Raw genomic sequence first — 16,111 nt, 5'->3', positions numbered from 1 at the left:
TTTCAGGCAGAGTTCCAGGTGTTTGTCCACATTAAAGCACATGAAAGCCAAAAAGGAGGATGAGGGAAGATCAGAGAAAATTAAGGATAAATAAACTGAATCAGGAACTTAGGACAGGAGAGTTCTAAATATTCATTCAATGTGGCATCCCAAGGCTCCCTCCTGGCTGCCCAAGGCAACAAAGTGTCCATGATGGTGTGCAGGTCTGGTGACAGGATGAACACATGTTGGATGGAGAATGCACTTTTTTCCCTTGGAACTGCATTCTAGGAACCTACTGGGTGGCCTTGTCTAGATGAGCCACTGAGTTCCGTAAGGGCCCTGCCACAGCTGGTTCTGTGGTGCGATCTTGGCTCACTGTAACCTCTGCCTCCCGGGTTCAAGCCATCCTCCTGCCTCAGCCACCTGAGTAGCTGGGATTACGGGCATTCACCACCATGCCCGGCTAAGTTATTTTTAATTTTTTTGTAGAGACAAAAGTCTCACTATGTTGCCCAGGCTGGTCTGGAACTCTTGAGCTCAGCAATCCTCCCACCTCCACCTCCCAAAGTGCTAGGATTACAGGCATGAACCACCACACCCGGCCTGAGGAGCTTAGCTTTTTTAAAAGTGCTTCTTTGGTGGTTCTTTTGTGCAGCAGATTGGAGACCACCACCTGTATCCTCTCGTCCAAATCCTACCCATCTCAGAGGCACTTGAGGGGATTCTGCACAAGGCCAGGTCCCCGGGCCTGCAGGACACTAGCTGTGGCCCTACATGCCAGCGATCACACACGCTGGAGGCAAGTGCCCATTTCCCATCGTGGAAAGTAAGGAGCTTGATTTCTGGTTTTGTCTTTCCATGCTGTCATATTAAAGGCCTGCTTAGAGAAAGCTGTTTAACTTCATTTTTACTAAGACTTCTCGAATGTATTTTAACATGGAACTTTTCTTTATGTAACACTTATTAAAATGCCATGGGTATATCCATGGGTAGAGATGGACCAAAATTCAAAGTCCAGGGCTAAGAAGAGTCAGGTAGGGCCTCCAGTAGCACAGGCTTCTATCACTGCTCCTGTGCCCTCCAGGGAAAGGAGGGTGGGTGTCAGAAACCAGGCTTTCGAAAGTGGATTCTGACATGGGAGCTTGTGGGGTGAGAGAAGGCAGGCTTCTGTGACTGCAGGTGATGAGATGGCATGGGAGACGACCTACAGACTGGAAAAGAATACAGGCAAAGAGGTCTAACTTCTACCAATAATATAGGAAAGGACAGAAGGACAGGCCAGCGTGGCGGCTCACGCCTGTAATCCCAGCACTTTGAGAGGCCGAGGCAGGCGGATCACTTGAGGTCAGAAGTTCTTGACCAGCCTGGCCAACATGGTGAAACTCCGTCTCTGCTAAAAATACAAAAATTAGCTGGGCATGGTGGCAGGTGCCTATAATCCCAGCTACTCAGGAGGCTGAGGCAGGAGAATCACTTGAACCTGGGAGGCAGAGGTTGCAGTGAGCCGACATCGCACCACTGCACTCCAGCCTGGATCACAGAGCAAGACTCCATCTCAAAAAAAAAAAAAAAAGAAGAAAGGACAGAAGGAAGAAACTTCTAAGTGGTTTCATGGTTTATCGCAGAGACCACACCCTAGGATTGTTGCCAGTTTTCTGTGGGTGACACTTCGTGTTAGCCAGCATTAGCTCCTTGTCCCTGTCACCACTCCCAGTGACTCTCCTATTGCCCAGGGTCTCCTGACCACCACCACCCCACCCCATGCACTCTTCCTGGTGTTGATGTTAACCCAGAGACCTGGAACTGGGGGAGCTCAACAGAGCCAAGCCGAGCCACAGCGGGGAATGAGGCCTGAGGAACCGTCAAGCTGTGGGGGGTGACAGGCCATCTGGGGACAGCATGGAGGGCAGGGATGTGGACAGTGGGGCCTTAATGCAGAGCTCTGTTCCAGGTCTTTCCCAAATATGAGGAGTTCATGCATCGCTTGGCATTAGCCATTGACCCTCTGCTGGATGCGGCCCCCGTGGACATGGCGGCCTTCCAGCATGGCTCCTTGCTGCAAAGGATGAGGTCGCTCTCCACCCTCAAGCCCCTGCTGAAGGCAGGTAAGTCCAAGTGCGGGCACCAGGGCATGATGAGTGACCTTCAAGGAGGTGAGCCCATTGTCTCGATGCCTAGACACAAGCCTGAACCTCCATGGCAGCCTGCCAGCTGGGATCAGTTAACATGCTGCGATCAATTAGGGGCAGCCTGGAGCACTTTGTTGAGAGCATCTTAGGCTGATACGCCTTTAAAATAGAGCCTGAGACCAAGGCTTATGCGTGGGTAGTTCATTTGGAAGGGTGACCCCAAGGCACAAAAATAGCAGAAAGTTGGGGTGAAAGTGGACAGAGAAAGAGTCAATACCAGAGTGTGTGATCGCACTAGCCAGCACTGTGGGTGACAAGATGCTGGACCTGTGTGGGCCCTCTGGGAAGCCTTATGAAAAGCATTTGAGGAACCTTCTCGGGAGATGGAAAGGGAACTATTTATCCATTGGGTTCTATCTCCCATTGGCCAAGTGTTGCCTCACAGGGCATTGACTCCCACACTTCTGGGATGTGCATCTGTGGGTGCCAAGTAGGTTCCCATGAGTGCCCTGCCCTGGTGCCAGAGAAGCCCTAGGGAAGAAGTAGAGAGGCTCACTTTTCAGGACTGAAGTGAGTTGCTGTGGAGTTGCCTGTGTGAAGCTGATCAAAGCCTGCTTGGAGCTCAGCATCATGGCTGTGGCTAGAATAAGATATAGGGGCCAAGAGATTTGAAGAGCTGCCCCCATACAGGAAGAATGCTAGATTTGGGCTCAGCAAGGGGAAGTTCTGTGATCAATTAGTAATGTCTGCCATGAGTATGCGAATGGAAGGCTCATTAAGTGTGCTATTATTTTCTACCCTCCTTGAGGGTATACAGACCAGTTTAACCTCTATATCCTAGAAAAAAAAAATCATTTGTTTCCCACATGTCTTCGTGGTTCAGCTGATTCCAGCTGGCTCAGCTGATCTGGTTTGGTCTCAGGCATGTGTTTGTGTCTGCAGCAGCTCAGTGGAGGCAGCTCTGTTCCACATACCTCTCATCCTCCTTGTAGAAGCACATGCTGATCTGGGTGTGGACTTTTCACATCAGTGGCACAAGCACAGAGGGCATGCCCCAATGTACAGGCCTGTTTCAGTTCTGGGTTTGTGTCACATCGGCAAACATTCCACTGGCTGGCCAAATCACATGGATGAGCCCAGAGCCAAGGAGCCGGGCAGGTTAACCAAGTTGTGGTGGGTTGGGAGGCACTGCAGACTTATACATTGCAAAGAGTATGGAGCCAGTGGAATCTATTACAAATGCAAAAAGTAGACACTGCCTCTCAGATAACCAGTCCAAGGAGCTCTGTGTGAAAAACAGGCAAAAAACATTTATTGAGCAACTACTATGTGCCAGGCACTAAGCTAGGCCCAGGGGCTGTAAGGCTAGAGACCATGATTTCTACCCTGAAGGCCTTAAAGCCTAGTTTCTTTCTGAAATGGTCTGAATCAGGGTCATAGGAATGGATCAGCCATGCCAGCCATCTCCCAGGATATGGGCCTTCCAGAGTTCGAAATAAGGGAATAAGGTACAAGTTTAAAATTTTCCAAAAATAATGCTAACTGCTTAAATGTATTAAGTACCCATGAACTTGCAAATGCTTTACCTAGCTCATTTAATCCTCACCGTAGCCCTTGGGGTGTAAAATAGGATTCCCATTTTACAGGTAAAGAAGCAGGTTCAGAGATGTTAAAAATGTGTCCCAGGCACTGCAGCTAGTGAGAGGTGTGGCCAGGACTCAAGCTGGATCTGTCCCTGCATTGGCTGTGCTATACCACCTCCTGGCAGGAAGTCTCGGCCTCCTCCATCCTTTTATCCCCCAGGCCAGGTCGGAGGGTTTCCCTGTCACCTGTTTCAACTTCTGTTTTGTGGATCTTCTCTTGTAGGCCGCATCCTGGGAGCCCAGCTTCCCCGATATTATGAGGTCCTCACAGCTCCCATTACCAAGGTGAGTGGTTCCCCAGCCTCGGGCCCGACCAGGCAGTGAGAGGGCCCTCCTCCCATCGAGGCTCCTAAGCCCTTCTCTCTGCTGTTGTGCTGTCCAGGTGCTGGATCAGTGGTTCGAGTCTGAGCCTTTAAAAGCCACTCTAGCCACAGATGCAGTGATTGGAGCCATGACAAGTCCCCACACTCCGGGGAGTGGGTGAGTGAGGGGGGTGAGGCGGGACACAGGAGTGGGGCATGTTCCCCAACAGGAGTGAGGACAACAGTGGCAGTGGCAGCAACAACAGCTGCCACTTAACAGAGCTCACCCAGTGAGCCAGGAACCGAGCCAGGCACATCACACACGATCCACTTAACCCTCAGAGCAACATCTGAGAACTGCGGTTCAGAGAAGGGAGTGTCTTGCCCAAAGCCACTCAGCTGGTAAGTGGCAAGGCTGATTTCCAGCTTGAGGTGTCTGACTCCCCAAAATCTTCCTTTTTAGTGACTGTGCCCTACTGCTTCACTAAGAAAAGCCTCTCTCCCACCTCCCGCTTGATAGCTCAACATTAATATCTTCTTTTCTCTCCTCTTCCCTTCCCTCTTCCACCTCTCCACTCCCGCAAACGCCCATTCTCCCTTCTCTCTCACTGTTCTTTCCCCTGGGCTCTGGTACACACTCACACAGACACCTTAGGATGGACAGGAAGCTGCCTTTTTCTTTATGAGTGAGGGTTTGTGCTGACAGCCCAATCCGAGAGGTGGCAGTCAGACACAGCAAAGCCTGCAGTGTGGTCTGACTTAATGAGCCCCCGCAGAAGCAGGAATGGAGGGGTGTGTGTGTGTGTGTGTGTGTGTGTGTGTGTGTGTGTGTGTTGGGATGGAGAATGCAGCCAAGGGTTGGGCCGTTTCCAGTGCACCAGAAGATACAGCTAGAAGCTAGAAGCTAGAAGCCGTCGACGTGGCTTTTCTCTCAAGGGATGAGCACACCCTTGGAAGTGGTTTTTCAACACATTTTAAGCCAGCCCCAAATTCCCCCAGGGCGATGGAGACGGGGGCTTGGCAGCAGTTGCCACACATTGGCCAAGCTGTGATCTACCAGCCAATCTGGATCTTCCAGCTGGGGCCTCCTGCCCTTTTCTCTTCGGATCCCTGGGAGGCTTAACCAGTGCTCCGTTTGTGATCTTTAAGTAATCTGTTCCATCATTAATTCTTCCAACAAATATGGATGAGCGCTTGCCTGTGCTAGGTGCTGGGGATACGGTAGTGAGCGGAGCAGATGTCCTGATGGGCGAGAGACACAGAGCGAGTGATGATGATGAAGTGGCGTGAGTGTGATGCTAGGAGGAGCAGCCGGGACGCAGCCTGGTCTAGGGTCAGAGAAGCCTCTACATGGAAGAAGTGTTTGATCTGAGACCCAAAGGACAAAGAGGAGTTAACAAAACATAAGATGAGGGAGGGAGGGGCTTCAGGCCGACAGAACAGCAGGGGAAATGCTGGGGTTGAGAGAACGTGTGATCCACCCAGGTAATCGAGAGGTTCTGTTAGTTAGGAGGATGGGATATGGAGAGGGGGACAGGATGAGGGATGAGGCTGGAGTGCCTGCTAGAAGACTGGCCATTATCCTAAGAGCAGCACCAAGCCGGGGAGGCTTGGAATGGTGATAAGTGAGTGGCAGGAGCAGAGCTGGGCTTTAAGATAGGGCTCCAGGATATATGTGGACAAGACCTGCAGGAGAGAAAGTGTGGGAGAGGGGGTCCAATGAGGGGCACTACTGCAGCAGCATAAGGAAGAGAAGAGAGGCTGAGAGGTGGGATGACCTTGAAAGCCCTTTGGAGGCTGAGTTGGTGTTGCTTTGTGGATGTAGATGGGGAAGGATGGTAGCAGTCAAGGCTGACACCTGGATTTCTGTCGGAAACAGAACCTCCTGTTGAAAGGTGCCGTTCACTGGGATGGGAAAGATTGAAGGGGAAGCAGCTGGAGAATGGGGAAAAGGTGGTGGGTTTAAGATGCTGCCAAGAAAGGGTCCAAAGGGAGATATCTGTGGGTAGCTGGGCACCGGAGCTGGAGCTCAGGAGAGGGCTGGAGCTGCAGGTTTGGGCATCGTTGCCTTCTTTGTGGTAATAAGCTATGCACATAGACACACTTGTTAGGGAGAGGGTGTAGAGAAGGCAAAGGGCTCTTACAAGAACTTGAGCTCATTGAAGGCTACTGGGAGAGGGCTGGATGGTGGCAGGGAAGGGCTGAAGATCAAGATGGAAAGGAATAGTTGCACCTGGAACTCTGGGGAGATGAGATCCCACCTCCAGGATCTGAGTCGGATGGTCTGTCCACAGGTATGTGCTGCTGCATCATGTGATGGGGGGCCTGGAGGGAATGCAGGGGGCCTGGGGCTACGTCCAGGGGGGCATGGGTGCCCTCTCTGATGCCATCGCAAGCTCAGCCACCACGCATGGAGCAAGCATCTTCACTGAAAAGGTGAACGGCCCCTCTACTCCACCCCAGTTATTGGTAAGGATCCCAGGACAGAACAAAGTCTCAGATTTGGAAGGTCCCTTGTTTTACCGATGAACAGAGGGGCGGTGAGGGGATGGGTTGCAGAATCAAGAGATTAAGGTCATGCAGTCTGTTAGTGGCTAACCACCCCGTTGGAATTCCCTGGTCACTGAACTGAGACTGAGTGTTTCATGGAGAAGCTGAGGCTTCATGGAGAAGCTGCAGAACTTGGTGGGATGGGTTTGGGATGAAGAAGCTGTGAATGCCTAGGAGCAGCACAGACCATGGAAATCCCAGAAGATCTAACCTGGATTTCCTTTCCTGCGGTTTCTGGGGCCTTGTTCTGGTGGGCTCTAGACAGTGGCGAAGGTGCAGGTGAACAGTGAAGGCTGTGTTCAAGGAGTTGTGCTGGAAGATGGCACAGAGGTGAGAAGCAAAATGGTGCTGTCCAACACATCACCGCAGATCACCTTCCTGAAGCTGACGCCACAGGTGAGGCTGTGGGCAGGAGGGTGGAGCTTAGATGTCTGCCAAAACAGGGGTTAGAAATCGTGGGGATTGAGGGAGCCAGGATTGCATCAGGGTGTGAGATGCAAAAGCCAAGTCTCTGCATTTGGGAAACAGGCGGGTAAGGGCAGGTAGCAAATGGGGAAGAAGCCTCACAGGTGAGGAGAAGGGGCCAGAGAGGTGAAGTGACCAAGATTCCGGCCATTGGCAGAGCCAGAGCTAGAACCCAGGTCTGACTTTCAATCTAGAGTTATTTCCACAACTTTCCTACTTTCCTGATTTCTCCCCTCTCACCAGCTCTAATTCCATTGTCTTTGTCAATGATCTGTTGTATTATCCATGATTATTAATTAATCAATTAACAAAGAGCCACAAAACTTCTGGGCATACAACAAGAAATACTGGCACCCAGAACTGGAGACTTGAGTTGATCTTGGTAGATTTCAGCTGCTTAAGGCTTGCTCATGCATCTGCAGCTGGCTGTGGGTCAGCTTGCCGGCTGCTGATCTTGGCAGGACTCCTTCATGTGCCTGGGCGCTGGCTGGTGGTGGCTGGTCCAGGACCGTTTCTGCTGGGATGACCGGGTGGGGGACTCGGCTATGCTCCATGTGTCTGTCCTCCTCCAGCACGGTAGTCCAGGCATGTTCTCAGGGTCTGGCAAAGGGCAAAAGCAGGCAAGCTCAAGCATGCATGCAAGCATCACATGGTTTGATCTCTTTGCATCCTGTTTGCTACCATTGGCCAGACCAAGTCTCATGGCCAAGCCTAGAGTCAGAGTGTGAGAGCACTGCAAGGTTACACAGAAGTGGGTGTGCAAACAGGGAGGGGTGAGCTTTGGGGCCAGTTTTTGCAATTGACTTACCCTGTGCCCAAAAGATATGATAACATGTATACGCACATGAAGCTCCCAGCCATTCTTGGGGGCAATTTTTAGGGGCAAAGCACTACTTTTTCTGAGTGATTCCATTACTAAAATTCAACAAACATCAGTAAAAAGAAACTTGTTAAGGCAATTCTGAGATCGTCGAGGCTTCCAAGAGCTTACAGACCAGTAGTGAAAAGAGGCCTGCAAACCACTGACCCCTTTGCAAGCAGGGAGGGGTGCGGACTATTTCACAGTCAGAACTGCTGGCCAAGCGCGGAGGAGGAAGTGGTTAGAGCTGAGTGGGAGGGGATCTAGGAAGGCTTCACAGGGGAGGTGGTTTTGGCTGAGCTTTGAAGGATGAAGAGGATTTCCGGAGGGAGCGACTGAGGGAACTTCCTGAGTAAAGAAAGAAGGCAGCTTCCTTGGGGCCTTGGACATCTGAGGCCTTTCATGGAGGCTTCTCCTTCCAGGAGTGGCTTCCTGAGGAGTTCCTGGAGAGAATCTCTCAGCTGGACACCCGGTCGCCTGTCACCAAGATCAATGGTAAGAGGCACACCACATTGCAGCACTGTCTCCTTTGACCCATCTGAGTGAGAAACCTCCAGGCTGGGGGCAGCTGAACTCAGTCATCATCTCCATTCCCGGACCTCCAGCCTGTGTCCCCCTGCAGCCTGGTCAGAAGGTGAAACACTTGCTCATACTTTCCTACTCCCATCCGCCACTGAGGGTAGCAGGGTGCTGGCTGTAGAGGGAGGACCTTGTGGGGCTAAGACCTGACCCTCCTCTTTGGTCCCTCAGTGGCTGTAGACAGGCTGCCCAGCTTCCTGGCGGCCCCCAATGCTCCCGGGGGCCAGCCGCTGCCCCATCACCAATGCTCCATCCACCTGAACTGTGAAGACACCCTCCTCCTTCATCAGGCCTTTGAAGATGCCATGGATGGCCTGCCTTCCCACAGGTAGGGGCCCTGGACTTTATGTTCCCTGATGTTCTTCCACATGGGCCTGGGAGGCGGGGCTGTCCATGCCACGCACAGCAGGGATCAGGCCTGGTGTTCAACCTTCACAGTGACTTAGGATCTGCCAAAATCCATACTCCTAAGGACAGGAAGTGCATTCCAGGTGAAAAATCTGAGGATGAGGGCAGGTAAGGGGTGAAGAGCGGTTCAGGTTAGCAGAAGGGGCAGAGGGGCAGAGCGCTGCCCAGGAAAGTGCTGGGGCTGGGGAAGAAGAGGAGAAAATGTGTTCTGGGAGAGCAAAGGAAGTTCTCTCATTCAGAGCCCGTCAGAGAGCACGCACTCACCGAGTCCCCTGCTCCGTAGCCTTTCTTTTTCTGATAATCTGCCTTCTTGCAAAACTTCTAAAAGCATTTCCCACCTCCCACTGCAGCTGTATTTCCATTCTTCTGGAACAGGCAGGGGCGCTATAGGAGCAAGCGCCTTTCCATCCTGTCCACTGTCCAGCACACACTGTTGAAAACCTACTCAGTGCTGGGCTCTGTACTGGGTATGGACTGGGAGAATTAGCGGGGCAGGGGCATGAAACTGACACAAAGCTTATGATAGGACAGGTACACAAATATTTGTAGCATGTGGTAAAGAGGATGTGCGCCTGGAAAGAAGGGTATAGGGCAAAGTTCATTCATCCATTTATAAATATTCTGGGGTCTCTATTCTGTGCCAGGCTTGGTTCAGTGAGTGGGCACAGATCAGCAAGCAAAGCCAAGAAAGTCTCAGGTCGTTGACTCTCTATCCATGAGAGGAAGACAATCAACAAGTAAGCACTGATGATGAGCACTGTGGAGAAAAATAGGCAGGGAAGGGGAGGAAAGGCTTCTCTAATAACGTGGCACTTGAGCAGAGACCAGAAGGAAGTGAGAATACAGATCTTATGGGTATCTGGGGAAAAAACGTCCAGACAGAGGGAGGGTCAGGTGCAAAGGCCCTGGGGCAGGAGTGTGCTGCTGTGTAGAAGGCACAGGGACGAGGCCAGAGTGGCTGGAGAGAGAGCACCTGGGAATGAAGGGTCTCAGATGGTGCTGGGTCTTGTCAAGTGCCCTGGCTCTTACTCCAGGAAAGTTTGTGCAGAGCCTGCCTTATGCTTTAAAAAGACCAACCTGGACACCGTATGCAGAAAAAGTTAAGGCATCTGTTGCAATGGGTTACTGTTGCAGAATCCAAGGGAGAGAGGACAGTGGCTTGGACAAGGGTGGGGGCAGGGGAAGTGATGAGAAGTGTTGGAAGACTGGGTATATTTTGAAGGTGAAGCCAACAGGACTTGCTGTTGGATAGGGAGTGGGACGTGGGTCAAAAAAAGGAGTGACTGTGAAATGATGCCTCCATTTACTGAAAAGAGGAAGAGGTGGTGGGGGTGGAGCAGATTTTAGAGGCTAATCAGGCATTGGGGTTTGAACAGGGGATGTTTGAGATCCCTGGTGGACATCCGAGTTCAGCGAGAACATTGCAGCTGAGGGACGCAGGGAGAAGGGGCATTTCCTGTGGCCTTGAAGGAGACTCATATTTGGAGATCAGAGGGAGAACATGCTCCAGGTAGAAAAGGTGTGGCAGGCAAAGGTGGTGGGGTGGGAAGCAGGTCACAGCTCTGCTGGGGCTCGGGGCAGCCCTAGCAGCTCTGTCTTCCATTGGTCTGCTCTGGAAAAGGCAGTCAGGCCACTAAAGCCTGGCTGAAATCTGGCTGCTTGGGCACCTGCTGTCTTAGGCCTGGCCCCTTTCCACACTCCCACTGTCTGTGTGGACCTTTGAGACATTTGCGTTTGGGAGCTGTGGTTAGAGCACAGCGTGTGATGAAGGCAGGCAAGGACAGGCCATGCATTCGGGGGTCTGGGGTCAGGCGAGCTCCTCACAGGTGCTCTGGACCACGCTAGCAGCCGCTAAGCCCGTGCAGGTGGACAACCACTGTGGCTGTACAGTGACAATCGCCCAGAATTGGTGTCATCTCAGGGCCTCCACTGTGTCCCAAGTCATCTCAGATGCCCTACCCTCCGCACTGCTGCTCTTTAGACCTGCCGTCTCTCCTCCCTGCCCGCACAGGCCTGTGATTGAGCTCTGCATCCCTTCCTCGCTGGACCCCACCCTGGCTCCCCCTGGCTGCCATGTAGTCTCCCTCTTCACTCAGTACACGCCCTATACGCTGGCTGGAGGCAAGGCCTGGGACGAGCAGGAGAGAGACACTTATGCAGACAGAGGTAAAGACAGCTGCACGTTCTGCCTCCAGAGCCACAGCTGGGCATGCGACCCGACTGGGCCTGCTCCTCCTCACTGCCCCATTCAGGATTGACAACTGCAGGTGCCGTTCCAAAGGGAGGAAATAGTCAAGGGAACCTCAAGTCAACATAGTTGACTGCAGGGGTCAGGAACCGGGCTAAGAAAGTCAAGAAGACACAGTTCCTGCCCTCCAGTTGCTCACAGTCTAGCAAGGGATGGAGGAGACTAATTAAGAAACCTTTTATTACAGCACAGCTGACTGCACGAACCAAAGGAGAAGCATGAGCCAGAGAGACAAGGAAGGCTTTCAAAGGAAGGGACGGTCAAGCTGGGTTTCCGAGGATGACTAGGAGCTGGCCAGGCAGCAAAGGGCATTCCAAGCAAGAGAAACAGCTTGATCAGGCCAGGCGTGGGGGCTCATGCCTGTAATTCCAGCACTTCGGGAGGCCGAGGCAGGCGGATCACCTGAGGTCAGGAGTTCAAGACCAGCCTGACCAACATGGTGAAACCCCGTCGCTACTAAAAAAATTAAAAAATTAGCAGGGTGTGGTGGCACATGCCTATAATCTTAGCTGCTCAGGAGGCTGAGGCAGGAGAATCATTTGAACCCAGAGGCGGAGGTTGCAGTGAGCTGAGATTGCGCCACTGCACTCCAGCCTGGGTGACAGAGCGAGACTCCGTCTCAAAAAAAAAAAAAAGCAAAAACAGCTTGAGAAAAGTGAAGAGGTGAAAAAAGCTGCATATGCAAAAGGAGATCAGCAGCTTCATGTTTAAGGTTGGGGTAGGGAAGTGGGGAAAACTGGGAACTGGACTGGCCTACCCATGCATCTTTGGGATGAATTAATCATTTGCTTGTGGACTGATTTTTGTTTTTCACCTATTGAGGCCTAATTTGCATATGATAAAATAAGCCCATTTCTGTGTGTAATTTAATGACTGTTAGTAAATTTGCCAAGTTGTACACCCATAGTGCCTCCTCTTCCTCCTAACACCATCTCATTTCTCTGTTTTTGGCACCCCAGTGTTCGATTGCATCGAGGTCTATGCCCCTGGCTTCAAGGACTCTGTGGTTGGCAGAGACATCCTCACACCACCAGATTTGGAGAGAATCTTCGGGCTTCCTGGAGGGGTACGTATAAGCCTAGGGGGTCTCTCACCATAGCCTTCCCTCTGCACCCTCACTTCCTGGCTGTGACCTCTCTGCTTTATCTTGTCCCTCCATACTCAGCTTTCATCAGGAAGGGAGGACAGTGGCAGGGACCCCGGCTGAGAGAGGGCAGAGAAGCAGTCAAACCGAGGGAATGGGGGATCCCTAGTGGGGGCTCAGAAACACAGGCAGGACAGCCCCCACTGAGAAGGTCACCAGGATTGTGGCCCTCTGCCTTGACAACTATGCTGGCTCTGCCATCTGACTTTCTTCAGAGAGAGCACCCCCTTCTCAAGGCAGCAGCACATCCTCAGACTTGTCAATTTATCAAAAACTAGAGATTGGAGACAGGGAGACCAGATAGGAGGCCAGGCTCCATCGCCTCATTGCAGCTACTGAGCACTTGAAAGATCAGAGACCACCCTAGGCAACGTAGTGAGACCTCATCTCTGCAAAAACAAAAACCCCGCCAGGTGTGGTGGTGCGTACCTGTGGTCCCAGCTACCCAGGAAGCTGAAACAGGATGATCGCTTGAGCCCAGGAGTTTGAGACTGCAGTGAGCTGTGATGCGTCATTACACTTCAGCCTGGGCAACAGAATGAGACCCTATCTCTAGAAAGAAAATTAAAAAAAAAAAAAGCAAAAGAAAGATCTGAGACCAAAGTGAGATGTGCTGCAAGTGTAGAATGCACACAGTATAGAAAAAAATGTAAAATATCTCATCAATAAGTTATATATTGATTACATGTTGAAATTATAATATTTTGGATATATTGGGCTAAATAAAATATATTATTGACATTAGTTTCATCAGCTTGCCCTTCCTTCCTTCCTTCCTTCCTTCCTTCCTTCCTTCCTTCCTTCCTCCCTTCCTTGTTTCCTCCCTCCCTCCCTCCCTCTCTTCCTTCTAGAGATAGGTCTCGTTCTATCACCCAGGCTGGAGTGCAGTAGTGCAATCACGGCTCACTGCAGCCTCGACCTCTGGGACTGAAGCCATCCATCCTCCCACCTCAGCCTCCTGAGTAGCTGGGCCCACAGGCATGCACCACCACACCTGGCTAATTTTTTTTTTTTTTTTGTAGAGATGAGTCTCCCTGTGTTGTCTAGGCTGGTCTCAAACTCTGAGGCTCAAGTGATCCTCCCACCTTGGCCTCCCAAAGTGCTGGGATTGCAGGCATGGGCCACCACAACCGGCTCTGCTTTTACTTTTAAAATGTAGCTACTAATAAATCAAAAACTACATATGTAGCTCCCATTACATGTTCACTGAACAGCACTGGTCCAGGTATAGAGGAAAGAAGGCCAGGCAGCAGGAAGGAAGGGAATGGCTGGGTACAGCAGGCATGGGGCGGGCAGACTTGAGAAGCCTTGGTGACAGTGTGCACATAGGAGTCAGGGTGGAGGTGATGTGAAGGGTAGGCACAGAGGCCAGGGGGAGGAAGGTGGTGTCATTCACTTATGCAGGAGGATGGGGAGGAGCAGACTCGAGGGAAGAGGATGGCCTCAGTTTGGGGAAAGGTGAGGAGGGCAGTGGGGGGGCACTCCTGTGAGGATGCCCAACAGACGTCAGGCTTCTTGTCCAGACCTGCCCCCCGAGTCTGACCTTCGCTTGTCCCATGCTGCCTCCCTTCTCAGCCTGGGGCTGGTCTCACCCAAGCCAGGGGGGCAGAACCATGCTCGGGCTCCGTTGCCCCTTGTCTGCCATTCACAGTGATCCTGCTGGAGCTTGGACACTGGGGTCTGGGCTCAGGTGGATGCCTTGCCCAGAGAAGGGAGTTCTCGCAGAGACGCATGCCAGCAGCCACAATAAGTCAGACAATTCTGTTTTTCCAACAGAGTGAGAGGGATGCAGAGTAGAGAGCAAAACCCTCTTTTCCTTCCCGTTCAGTTCGTGTTCCCCACCCTGCTTTCTTCCTCAAAAAGCCTCTGGAAAACTTCACTCCCAGCCCCAGGGCATGTGCCCATTCCGTCTCATCTCCTTCCCTTTCTGCATTTTAAAACCCAAGAAAATATCCTGGAAGGAGAAGAACATTTGCTGAAGAACAGGGGAGGGGAAGAAACCCAGCCAGAGCAGGAAAGGCTGTAACTCTCCTGTGCTGATGACTGTGGCCCTGCCTCTGCAGAACATATTCCACTGCGCCATGTCCCTGGACCAGCTCTACTTCGCCCGCCCCGTGCCCCTGCATTCTGGCTACCGCTGCCCTCTCCAGGGCCTGTATCTCTGTGGAAGTGGGGCTCATCCTGGTGAGTGACCTGGAGTCCCACTACCCTGTGGGGACTGGGAGGGCTCACTGGAGGCCAGAGACTTGGAGAAGGAGGAAGTTAAGCAATGAAGGTGGCAGAGAGGGAGAGGAGCAGGGAACTCCAAACATAAGCTGCCCTGTGTTCAGAATTATCCATGCACAGGTGAGCACACAGCCGCTGCCTCCACCAGGCTGACCACAGCCCACAGTTGAGCTCACACCTCCCCTTCAGGAGGCCTGGGGATGCATCCTGGTGGAGACATCTCACCACATTCCAATGTGGGGTTGTGAGAGACCCATGTCCCTAAATTCCCCATCCGTATATATATTTAGACAGGGCTTCACGCTATCGCCTAGGCTGGAGGTGCAGTGGTATGATCACAGCTCACTGCAGCCTCAACCTCCTGGGCTCAAGTGATCCTCCTGCCTCGGCCTCTGGAGTAGCTGGGACTACAGGTGTGTGCCACCATGCCTGGCTAATTTTTTATTCTTTTGTGGAGATGGGTTTTGTTAGGTTGCCCGGGCTGGTCTCGAACTCCCGCGCTGAAGTGATCCTCTCCACTCAGCTTCCCAAAGTGCTGGGATTAGAGGCCTCCATCCATATTTCAGACCAGGAAGGATGGATAAAGTTAACTTCTTCAACTTTACAATTCTTTCTTGTGCGCATTCCAAGCCTAACGGAGCTGGCTGAGGCTGTCATTTGCTATGCACACTTTCTCTCAGCTGTGTAGACTTGGTACCCTGGAAAGAGTCTGGGCTTACACATCTTCCCCCTCCCCCCAGCCCCTTATTCTGAAATTTTAACTTCACTTACTAAGCGTCTGCCCGTCCAGCACGTCCACCCTCAGCCGTTGAGACTGTGGGCTGTGGACCTGGCCCCTCCCCAGACCTTTGGTGCAGGAAGCCTGGAGGGAGCCAGAATCTATTGAGTGGCTGTCTTAGGTGATTCCAGTGCCCATGCCCCCGGACCCCTGTAACCAGCCCCACTCTGCTTTGTTGCTGGATCTCTGTAAGCCCTGTCCCCACCCCCACCCTGGCGGGTTTTTGAGCGGAGCTTTGGTTCATAGGAGATTCCCTTCCAGGAGGAGGTGTGATGGGAGCTGCTGGGCGAAATGCAGCGCATGTGGCCTTTAGGGACCTCAAGAGCATGTGACCCTGAACCAGCTCTGACCCAGGAAGAAGACTCCACCCCTGAATTCCAAGTGCTCCATTGGATCAGCTTCCCAGGAAGTTCAGCTTCGGGTTAGTACATAAGGCCACCACAATGCTCAAGAAATTATTTTAGAAAAAACATACGAGTTACATTTAGTGCAAGTTGACCTTATGCCCATGCCTCCATACATGGACTGGTTCTGTTTTATTAAAACTAATATTTCATACAGATTATTTTGCTTGTATTTTTTCTCTGTGTTAGTTGGTGGGATAGACTTCTCTGGGGTACTCATAATTCTTACATCAGCTAAGAAGCAGTCCATTTAAAGGCCAGGCATGGTGACTCATGCCTGTAATCCCAGCACTTCGGGAAGTTCAGGCAGGCAAATCACTTTGAGGTCAGGAATTCAAGACCAGCCTGGCCAACATGGTGAAACCTCATCTCTACTAAAAATACAAAAATTAGA

The 16,111-nt window shown here is 51.9% G+C and overlaps 1 protein-coding gene across 19 annotated transcripts in view; it reads left to right on the top strand.

Annotated features, from left to right (window-relative positions):
• The window catches only part of PYROXD2 (pyridine nucleotide-disulphide oxidoreductase domain 2), a 32,054-nt gene extending 16,176 nt beyond the window's left edge, over positions 1 to 15,878 (top strand). For 4 of the 19 annotated variants that reach the window (XM_063781033.1, XM_063781034.1, XM_016919076.4 and 1 more), the window contains 11 exons: positions 1,934 to 2,087; positions 3,978 to 4,039; positions 4,137 to 4,234; positions 6,351 to 6,525; positions 6,868 to 7,002; positions 8,353 to 8,425; positions 8,681 to 8,837; positions 10,929 to 11,083; positions 12,125 to 12,231; positions 14,373 to 14,493; positions 15,575 to 15,878. In XM_063781033.1, coding sequence (XP_063637103.1) covers positions 1,934 to 2,087; positions 3,978 to 4,039; positions 4,137 to 4,234; positions 6,351 to 6,525; positions 6,868 to 7,002; positions 8,353 to 8,425; positions 8,681 to 8,837; positions 10,929 to 11,083; positions 12,125 to 12,231; positions 14,373 to 14,493; positions 15,575 to 15,645 — 1,308 coding nt within the window. In that variant the 3' untranslated portion in view covers positions 15,646 to 15,878. Of the gene's footprint in view, positions 1 to 1,933; positions 2,088 to 3,977; positions 4,040 to 4,136; positions 4,235 to 6,350; positions 6,526 to 6,867; positions 7,003 to 8,352; positions 8,426 to 8,680; positions 8,838 to 10,928; positions 11,084 to 11,352; positions 11,605 to 12,124; positions 12,232 to 14,255; positions 14,494 to 15,574 lie in introns of all 19 variants that reach the window. The other 15 variants (XR_010146671.1, XR_010146677.1, XM_016919075.4 and 12 more) reach the window with 13 other exon arrangements.
• The last annotated feature ends 233 nt before the right edge of the window (positions 15,879 to 16,111 follow it).

Source organism: Pan troglodytes, chromosome 8 (genome assembly GCF_028858775.2).
Source record: "Pan troglodytes isolate AG18354 chromosome 8, NHGRI_mPanTro3-v2.0_pri, whole genome shotgun sequence".
Taxonomy (NCBI): Eukaryota; Metazoa; Chordata; class Mammalia; order Primates; family Hominidae; genus Pan; species Pan troglodytes.
The sequence above is the reverse complement of the archived record's forward strand: the minus strand, read 5'-3'. Positions and strand labels throughout refer to the sequence as shown.